General features: G+C 56.0%; 3 protein-coding genes across 3 annotated transcripts; 2 read left to right on the plus strand and 1 right to left on the minus strand.

Annotated features, from left to right (window-relative positions):
* Positions 1–4,215: 4,215 nt before the first annotated feature.
* Positions 4,216–6,100, plus strand: BDY24DRAFT_335701 (serine/threonine-protein kinase; the record flags this gene model as incomplete). Its single annotated transcript, XM_076637203.1, has 7 exons — positions 4,216–4,401; positions 4,494–4,723; positions 4,789–4,909; positions 5,003–5,144; positions 5,217–5,342; positions 5,417–5,592; positions 5,669–6,100. The coding sequence occupies 7 exons, from the start codon at positions 4,216–4,218 to the stop codon at positions 6,098–6,100; spliced, it is 1,413 nt and encodes a 470-aa protein (XP_076500617.1).
* Positions 6,101–6,206: 106 nt separating this feature from the next.
* BDY24DRAFT_374952 (uncharacterized protein) lies at positions 6,207–7,148 on the plus strand. The gene is made up of 2 exons (XM_076638483.1): positions 6,207–6,284; positions 6,379–7,148. The coding sequence occupies exons 1-2, from the start codon at positions 6,269–6,271 to the stop codon at positions 6,933–6,935; spliced, it is 573 nt and encodes a 190-aa protein (XP_076500618.1). The 5' UTR covers positions 6,207–6,268; the 3' UTR covers positions 6,936–7,148.
* Positions 7,149–7,504: 356 nt separating this feature from the next.
* On the minus strand, positions 7,505–9,385 carry BDY24DRAFT_91870 (uncharacterized protein). Its single transcript, XM_076645236.1, has 6 exons — positions 9,067–9,385; positions 8,754–8,954; positions 8,453–8,645; positions 8,335–8,381; positions 8,007–8,264; positions 7,505–7,925 (listed from the first exon to the last, which is right to left on the minus strand). The coding sequence occupies exons 1-6, from the start codon at positions 9,364–9,366 to the stop codon at positions 7,740–7,742; spliced, it is 1,185 nt and encodes a 394-aa protein (XP_076500619.1). The 5' UTR covers positions 9,367–9,385; the 3' UTR covers positions 7,505–7,739.
* Positions 9,386–9,477: the final 92 nt, after the last annotated feature.

Raw genomic sequence — 9,477 nt, forward strand, 5'->3', positions numbered from 1 at the left:
AACCCCTTTCTTACACTTCACCCTCACCCTCACCCCCCTCCTTCCTTCCCCCCTCTCTCTCTCTCCTTCCCACGCTGCATTCAAATCTTCTATTCGATCTCCCCTCCTTCACCTTTCACGGTTCTCCTCCTTCCGCTGGTCGTCGATCTTCTCTGTACAATCTTCAGGTTTTCAACGAAGCAGCAACAGTCCATCTTCGAAACGAACGAGCTCAACAATCAGCAACCAACATACATCGAGCGTCACCCTCCCTCTCCTCTCTTCTCCTCCTTCCTTCCCCAGGCCCCCCTTCTTCGACTTCCTTGCTCGGCTGAAATCTTTCGGAAGCTTCTGTTCCTCCAAACCTCCGCTCCTCTCGATCCTACGAGCTCAACATCGACGAGTCTCTCTCGCGCTCCTCTCCGCCGGACGTCGTTCGTTCAAACGTGAGCTCCTTCCTTCCTTCCGTCTCTCTTCACACCTCCTCTCTCCTCTGTACCTTTCCTTCTTTAGCTCCTCTGGGATGGGTCTCAGGCTCAACGTTCTTTGTACTGACCCTTTTTTCTCTCTCTTCCTGCCTCGTGCCCTTCTCGTTCCAGAAGCACAGAGTCCAAACAACCACCACCGTCTCTCTCTCTCTCTCGCTCTCTCCTTCTCTTCCAGTCCTTCTCGTGAGTTTCTTTGCTCAATCTCGTCGCCCTTGATAAGAGCGCATTCAGTCTCAGATGACGAAGCAAACGGTCGGGGGCTCGGTCAACAGAGAGGAGAGACGGAGGGAATTGACGGAGGGTGTTTTGCTTCTCGTCCTGCCGCTGAATCCCAAGCTGACCGACTCCTCCTCCTCCTCTTTCCTCCCTCCACTTCACAACTCGTACAGGTTTGACGTACTCCCTCTCTCGACTCTTCCTCGGTCACTCAATCGTAGCCTAGCTCGAGAGAGAACACCCTCCTCCTCCTCCTCTCTCTCCCTCGGACCTTCTTTCCCATGGCCTCGTCCTACGTCCTCACCGTCTCCTCCTCTCAAGCTCTCAACACTTCCACCAGCAATCCCATCATGTCACCCTCAGCAGCAGCTTCCTCGTCCAAGAGATCCTCGACCAACTTTGCACGAGGAAGACAGACGAGCGCTCCAGCAGAGTCAACGTCAACAGGAGGAGCGGGAGGGACGAGTTCGTCCAGAGGAGGGGGCTTCAAGGACTTCTTTCGAGGCATGACCTCCGGAACGGTGGGCGCTTCGAATGGGAAAGGGAAGGAGAGGGAGAGTGGGACATCTGGGAGTAGGTTCGGAACGTTGATGGACGGAGGAGGGTCGAGCTCGAGGGAAGAGCGGAAGCGAACGAAATCGTCGGTCGTCCCTTCCTCCTCTTCTTCCACCAATCCTCCTCCTCCTCCTCCTCCTCGACCTCCTCCCGCTGGAACAGTCAGGCAACGAACGGTTTCGGTCCAACCAGGATCAGCAGCAGCAGCAGCACCGACTCGTCCAGCACGACCTCCTCACACGCCTTACCTCGTCCCTTCGCTCTCCAGAGGCTCCCTCTCCTCCCCGGCTCTCCACCTCTCCTCCAACCCTCTCAGCGAAGCTCACGCAGAACGAAGCTTCATCCCTTCCAACTCGATCGACGCCCTCATCTCTCCTCCGAGGAATCGATCAGCAACGAAATCGCCTCCTCCAACGTTCATGGATCCAGCCGCGACGCTTCGACCCTCGTCCGCCGCCGCGTCCTCTCGTCCTTCACCACCTCCTCCCTCCGGCTCAAGAGCTGCCTCTCCTACTCCTCCGAGTCTTCTTCAAACTCCAAAACGACTGTCCTCCCTTCAGACGCAAGGATCTCTCGCTACCCTCACTCAAGCCTTCTCCTCTTCCTCTCGACGTCGCCAAACCTCAGCACCGACCTCGTCATCGTCGCCTTCCTCTCCTCCTCCTCCTCCTCCTCCTCCAGTCACCTTCCAACCTACTTATCCTCACCCTCGCTCCCCTTCCTCCGCCTCCTCCTCTTCCTCCTCAGGCTGGACGACTACCCACAAGAGAACGATATCGTACCCAATCTCGGAGAGTCGTCAAGCCATCCGCCAGGCGAGTTCGTTCGTGCTGAGGGAGATGGCGAGACCTTTGCCTCCTGCGGTGAAGAGCATGCCTTCGATGGGGTGGGAGGAGGTGGAGATCCGGTTGAGAGGGCTGGCGAGGTCGGAGAGGAGTTGGGCGGGGATGGGGATGGGAACGGTGGGGAATCAAGGGAGTCTAGGGGAGGAGAGGGAGAGGAAGGCTTTCGAAGGCGCGTTTAGGGATGGAGTGGTGCTTTGTTTGTGAGTTGATTAAATTCACGCTTCGTTTCCTTCTTGGACGTGTTTCATCTCCTCCCGATGGTCTTTCGAAGCTTTCCCTGACCTTGGTTGCGCTCTTGGGTCGAATGGTTCTTTCTTCGTCGCAGCATCCTAAATCGACTCTTCTCGGTTACGCTTCAACCTCCTCTTCGACCGTCCCTCAAGGAATCCGAAGCTCATTACGACCGCAACGTTACCACCTTCATCCACACCCTCTTCACTCTCGGCTTACCTCCTCGAAACCACTTCTACGTCTCGGATCTCCTCTCGGAACCAGCAAACATGGAAGGTCTCCAACGCGTCGCAAACACCATCCTCGAAATCTCCAGGCTCCCGACCGATCTTCCTTCGGCTTCAGCTTTCGTCTCCACTACCGCCAGAAGGAGGAACTCGTCGTCGTCGGTCCCTTCCTCGTCGACGAGCAGCATCCTCGCTCCCTCAGCCTACTCCCCTCCCTCCTCGCCGAAACGAAGCTTCTTCGCTCCTCCTCCCGACTCGCCGAGCACAGGACGCTCAGGTTCACCTACCATCCCAGTGGGTCAAGGTCTCGCTACGGCCGAGGAGGAACGAACGAGTGATGGAACGGCGAAGAAGAGGCTGTCGGAAGACTATCGAAGGAGGATCACTCCTCCCTCTCCTCTTCGACAAGGAAGCCAAAGCGAAGAGCAGGAAGCTCGTCAGATCCGTCGATCCTCCCCAGCACCCTCCCCTTCCCCTTCCCCAGCAGGAACTCCTCGGAAACGCCCTGCCACTCGCTCCGTCCCTCCCAGTCCAAGCGTGAAGGATCGAAGGTCGATCCGAACGAGCGACGCCGACGCGGGATCGAACCCGAGGTTCTCCCTCCTCTCGGACGCGACGGACTCGACGACGAGGATGGAGACGGCCGTGCACGATAGGGAGAGGACGCCTTCGTTGGTTTCGGGAGGGGAAACGTCGACGAAGAGGGAGTCGACGGACAGTCGGTCGAGCTTCAATCTTCAGACGCCAGAGGAGGGAGTGCAGTTGGGAGGGTTGATTCCTGTGGTGGAGATCGTGGGGGAGACACCGATACCTAGTCCTTCGAGTGGAGATTTCGAGTTCCCTCCGAGTGTGGTGAAGCCGAGACCGACGAGACTCAACATCCACAACTCGTCCCTCGGATCTCAACCTACCTCGCCTCCTCCTTCTTCTCCTTCGTCTTCCTCCCTCGGACCTCGAGCTCTCCCTTCGATCCTTCGACCTTCCTCCCCTTCCGGCCAGCAGCAACGAGCTCTCGGAGTCAGGAGAGTCAGTCCATCCAACCTCGCTCGATCTTCCACACCCTCTCAAGACGGAGGGAGCGACTCGAACTCAGCACCTCCTCCTCCTCCACGACGACACGTCCCCAAACGAGGAGCCAGCATCGACCTCTCGAGGAAGTCCTCCTCAGCAGTCTCCCTCCCAGGTCTCGCCGAAGATGGATCCGCCGATGGGATGCCTTCGTCGTCGAGGAACAACGGATCCTCCCCTCTCCTCGCTCCAGTCTCCCTCAGCGTCCCGTCGAGACCGTCGTCCCCGGCAGGATCGAACGGGAACGGACAACGCGTCGTTCCGACGGTTCAGAGGAGAAACACGACTCAGGCGAGAGTAAAGAGAGAGATGTCCCCTCCGCCGCTGAGAGTGCCCTTCCCTGCCGTCAACTTCTCGTCCTCGTCCTCCTCGAACGGAAACGGACATGGATCGAACAGCGTCCCAGCCTCACCCTTCACTACCTCCCCGTCTCGACCTGGATCCCCAAGCTTCGCTGATGGCTGCGTCGTCCCAGATTACTCTCGACCTCCTTCGACGAGGACGACCAAGTTCGCTGATGAAGTGGACGGTGCAGTGGGAGGTCGGTCGAGGGAGTCCTCGGCTGGAGGAGTAGGGAGACCTGTGATGAAGAAGAGAGGGGAGAGCATGTCGGAGGAAGGGAGGTTTGGGAAGGGTGGTGCGAATGGAGTCGGAGGAGGAGTGTTTGGATCGCCGACGTCGCCTGTAGGAGGACCGTTGTCGAGGGATGGGAGCTCGACGAGCTTGATGAAGGGGAGTGAGACGAGGCAGTTGATTACGTTCAGGGAGGAGGGGAAACCCTCGGTTGTTTACGTGAGTCTCTCTTCGTTCTTCGTTCCGTCTCTCGTTTTTTTTTTTCGTTCTTGAACCCTCAACTGACTCTCCGTATTTTTTCTTGGTTGCAGCGTCTCGGAAACTGCATCGGCAAAGGTCAATTCGGAACCGTCTATCGAGCTCTCAACCTCGGGAACGGATCGATGCATGCGATCAAGAGGATCCGACTCGAGGGACTGCAGGAGGACGACATCACGCAGCTGATGAAGGAGGTGGAGCTGCTCAAGAGGTTGGCTCATCCGAGTATTGTGAAGTACGAGGGGATGATGAGGGATGAGGATACGTTGAATATCATCTTGGAGTGAGTCTCTCTCGAGGGGTCGTTCGGTTCCGAAGACGCGTCGCTGACTCTTCCTTTTTCATCAGGTACATCGAGAACGGATCTCTTGGATCGACGCTCAAGTCGTTTGGAGATCTTACGGAGCATTTGGTTTCGAGCTACGTGATGAAGATCCTCGAGGGGTTGCATTACCTTCACACGCAGAGGGTCAGTTCGTTTTTGTTTTCTCGACGCGTCGTCTCTCGCTTCCCTTCTCTTCGACCCTCGTCTGACTGAACTTCCTTTTTTCGCTCCCTTCAGGTCGTCCACTGTGATCTCAAGGCCGCCAACATCCTCACCACCAAGTCTGGCAACGTCAAGCTCTCGGATTTCGGAGTTTCTCTCAACCTCGTCGCCGTCGAACACAAGAAGGAGAACGACGTGGCAGGGACGCCGAACTGGAGTATGTTCATCCTTTCTCTTCGTTTTCGAGACTTACAACTGACTCTTTCGTCGTCTATCTTCGCTTCTTTAGTGGCTCCGGAAGTCATCCAGATGGAAGGAGCGTCGACGGCTTCGGACATCTGGTCCCTAGGATGCACCGTCATCGAACTCCTCACTGGGAAACCTCCTTTCGCTGAAATCCACAACGGGATGGCTGGTGAGTTACCTACCCTTCCGTCGTCTCTCTTCGAACGATCAAGCTGACTTGAGCTTTCGTTCGTCGCGCCCAAGTGATGTACCGAATCGTCGAAGGAGGACCTCCTCCCTTTCCCGAGAACGCCTCTCCGGAACTCAAGTCCTTCCTCTCGCAGTGCTTCGAGAAGGATCCTACGATGCGACCTTCTGCCGATGTCCTCTTCGAGCACGATTGGGTCAAGCCTCATCTTGCTCTGAACAAGGTCAGTCGCGTCGTCCTTCTTCTCCGTTTTGACGCGTTCAGAAGCTGATCCTTCTCGTCTTTCATCTTCTCTTTTCTCCTTCCAGCTCCGTCCCCAAGACTCCATCCCCTTCCTCCGACGAGTCAGTGCCGACATGGAGAACCTCAAGGACAAGGAAGCCCTCTCTCGAGCCTCCCTCCCTCCTCCCGAACGACCCTTCGAACGAAGCTACTCCTCCCCAACCCCCATCGCTTCGCCAACTCGATCTCCCGAGGTCCCAGGCTTACCGAGTCCCGTCAAGATCCCCAGCCGAGCTAGCGAATCAACCCTCGTCGGAGGTCGTCAGTCTCAGGAAACGACGAGGAGACCAGCGACCCTTCTTCACTCAGTGACGATGCCGATTCCAATACCTGCTTCGGAGGTTCAGGATCTAGAGTACGATAGGCCTATGCAGGAGCATCGGTTCGTGAAGAGCACATTCAGTAAAGGTGCGTTCGAAGAACCGAAGGCTCAGGGTCGAAGTCGATTCGAAGACTGAAACTGACGCGTCGTTCGTTTTGTTTCGCGCCTTCTTTCCTCAGCCGTCATCTGCAAGATCTGTGCCGATCCGGTTCGGAAGTCAGCCGTCTTCTGCGAAGGATGCACTCTCCTCTGCCACGTCGCTTGTGCGAAGGTCGCTCCCATCAACTGCGACCTTCGAGCTCAGATGCTTGCCTCGACAGGTCAGTTCAATTCGAACCTCCTTTCTTCCTTCCCTCGAACGAACTTCAAACTGACTCCTTCTCTCTTTTCCGTCGCTTCGTCTTCCTTCCTCAGCCCAACGAGAACTCCTCCAGAGGAAGAACAGCACCATCGATTCCAACCTCCCTCTTCACTCCCCTCTCTCCTCCTCTCCCACCAACGGAACCACCAAGCTCTTCGGCAACTGGAAACGAAGCAAGTCCCCAACTCACAACGGAACCCCTTCCAACGACTTCACCGTCCGTCGCCGGAGCGAAGATCGTCCTATGTCACCCTCCAACTCTCGCTGGGCCTTCCCGTCCATCCCAGGTCGGCAGAACGACGACCGTCCTCGCTCCAGACAATCGAGGCTCAGCATGACCGGATCGAGCTCTCACTCCAACAGCAACGAAGGATCGTACGGATCTACCTCGAGTGCAGCTAGGAGAGCTTCTCAGGTCCAGGAGTCGAGGGATTCGTTGGAGGTCTCCTCGGAGTTCGCTCTGTCGTCGACGTCGGGATCGGACCTTCCGCTTTCGAGGATCGGAGCGGAGAGGATGTCGATGGATACGGCTAGGAGTGCGAGGCCTAGCATCGACGATGGGACAAGAGGACATAGGAGTCAGGGGAGTAGGGATTGCGTCGTTCAGTAGTTTTGACGGTCGTTCTCGTCAGTCTCCTCCCTTTCCTTCGTCTCGTTTCTTCCGTTATCTTCTATTCTCCCTCTTTCGCTACACACTATACGGGTACTTAGGCTACCTCTTCCTTTCCCCACACCTAATATCTCTCTCTCGCTCTGTCTGTCTGTCCGTAATCTCTCCTCTCTCAAACTACTCGTGCTACCTCCCTCTCTCTCTCTCTCTCTTTCTCGCGTCACACACACACAATATACTTCCGTGACCTGCATTTCTCCTCTCGTCTCTTTCCTTTCTCTTTCTTCTGCTTTTTCTTCGTTTCTCGGATGGCCACCCTTTCTTCTCCTCCTTTGCTCTCCCTCCGTCGCGTTTACCTCTCCTCTCTCTTCTTTTTTTTGCTTTCACTTCCTCCCTTTGGACACTCCCCTACTCCTCTCTCTCTCTCTCTCTTCTTGCTTTTGAACTCTCTCTCTACCTGTTCTTGCTTTGCCTGCTCCTCGTGCTCTCCCTTTTCCTCATCTCTTCTTGCTTGCGTTCTCGTTCTCCCTTTGCTGCTCAATTCTCTCTGTTTGTACGATGTCTTTTCTCGAAGCTGAACGTCAGCGAAAGGTGTGAATAGGCGGAGAGTGGTGTGTGTAAGAAGATAGCAACCGATGTAGCACAGAGAAACAAAACGAAACCCAAAGGGTGAAAACGAGACGAAAACGAAACGAGACGAACGCGTCGCAAACAACCAACACGCGTCCCCCTCCCTTTTCCTTCCCCGTCACGTCCTCAACTCGCCAGCTGCTGTTGACTCCCTTCTCCTACTGCTCCTCCGCCTCATCGTCCTCCCTTTCTCCTCCCCTTCTTCCTCGACTTCGATTTCGGCGTCGTAGAAAGGTCAGGATCCACGGCCGGCTCCGTCTCGACCATCACAGCTCGAAGGTAGGTCCAAAGTCCAACCTGAGGGGTGTATCGATCTCGCATGACTTCGAGAACCTTCTCCGGATCCAGGACTTCGATGGTCTGAGCGCAAACAGCAGAAAAAAACCAAGGTCAGCGACGCGTCTCTGAACTCGGTTTGAACGACTTGGAGATTGAGCGCACCTTCGTCCCTTCTCCCTTCGGCGGAGCTTGATGGATCTGGTACTCGACGTGACGAGCTCTGCGTCCAGGTCCGGGGGTCCCTGCTGGACGGTTGGGAAGAAGAGCCAGGGATCCATCGGTGTTAGTGAAGACGATTTCTCCTATCGACGTGACGGATTCCAGTCGAGTCCAGGAGTCGAGGAAGGGAGCTCCCGTGAGAGGGAGAGGGATGACTTTGGGGAAGCGGAATTGATCGTTTTGAGCACCGTAGAGCTTGATCTGTTCCGAGGAAGAGTGGAAGATCGGTCAGGTCTCGCTGAGGAGAGGGGATAGAAGAGAAGGGACGGACGTGGTAAGGGTTGAGGATGGAGAGGAGGGGAGTCCAGAAGTGGAGGTCTGACGAGAAGAAAAGAAAGGCGAGGTCAGCTCCAGAGGAGGGGAACAACGAGGGTGAGGGTGAGACTCACCGTGAGTGGGTTGAGTAGATCGAAAAGCGATGGAGTCGAGGTTGAGGGTTTTCGAAGAGAATCGACCGATGGAGACCTCGAGGGTCTTGTGGTGTAAGGCCAGTCGAACGCCGTTGTCGAGAGTGATCTTCCTGGTGTTCTCGAAGGATAGGAAAGGGTGGATCCGTCGATTCCTGTATTGATCTTCTGGGTTCTGAAGCGAGCGAGGGGGCGAGAAGGGAAAACAGGAGGCGTGTGAGCTCTCCGAGATTGAAACAAAGGGAAGAGCTTCCGCCAGGAAGATAGGGATGTCAGAACTCACTCTCTCGCAGAACAACCTAGCTGCCAACTTCCCGTCGACAGTGATCTCTTTGTAGATGAGGGGAGATGTTCTTCGGAGGAAGTGCATCGAGACGGAGGAAAGGGAGGCGAGGGAGTCGAGGGTGCACGCTTGGAGAATCATGGCGACGAGCTCCTCGGGAAGGTTGAGGAAGGGTGAGAACGCCGGCCGTCTGCTGTGTCTCTGTATGAGAGTAGAGAGCAGGAGGCAGAGATCAGCTCATGTAAGAAAGGAGGAGACGGATAGAGGATGGGGGAAGGAGGGGAGGAAGGAGAAGCGAGAGGTCAACACGCACCATCCATTCCCACGAGAGAGGTCCCTCGTCTCCCTTCTTCCAGTTCTGTTCTGCAGCCCATCTCTTGACAGACGTTCCGGTCTCTATCCACTCTCCGTCTGTGAAAACCTTCTCCGATAGACGGTGGATGGAGCGGGTGTGGAGACGATCGGCCGTGGAGAGTCGAGCGAGCTCGTTGGCGAAGTGGTCGTTCCGTTGGGAGAGAGTGTAGATCAACGCGTTCTGATCTTCGATTCGTCGGTTCTGGGTGGCTATGAGGGATTCCAGTTTGGCGAGGTGGGTTTCGAGGAGGGAGGACATGGTGGTGATGGTGAAGGGATCATAGGCATAGGGTTCCGAAATCACGAAAGAGGCCTGTTTGAAGAGTAACGATGAAACGAAGTAACGAAGCGAGAGAACAAGGACGAAAAC

The sequence above is a fragment of the Mrakia frigida genome, assembly GCF_051309035.1.
Source record: "Mrakia frigida strain ATCC 22029 unplaced genomic scaffold BDY24scaffold_2, whole genome shotgun sequence".
Classification (NCBI taxonomy): Eukaryota; Fungi; Basidiomycota; class Tremellomycetes; order Cystofilobasidiales; family Mrakiaceae; genus Mrakia; species Mrakia frigida.

Excerpts from the sequence above, each read along its gene's own strand:
- BDY24DRAFT_91870 (XM_076645236.1), bottom strand. The coding sequence starts at position 9,366 with ATGTCCTCCCTCCTCGAAACCCACCTCGCCAAACTGGAATCCCTCATA. Across the intron at positions 8,955-9,066 it reads CTCTCTCGTGGGAATGGATG|AGACACAGCAGACGGCCGGC; the intron begins GTGCGTGTTGAC and ends ACTCTCATACAG. Across the intron at positions 8,382-8,452 it reads ATCTACTCAACCCACTCACG|ACCTCCACTTCTGGACTCCC; the intron begins GTGAGTCTCACC and ends TCTTCTCGTCAG.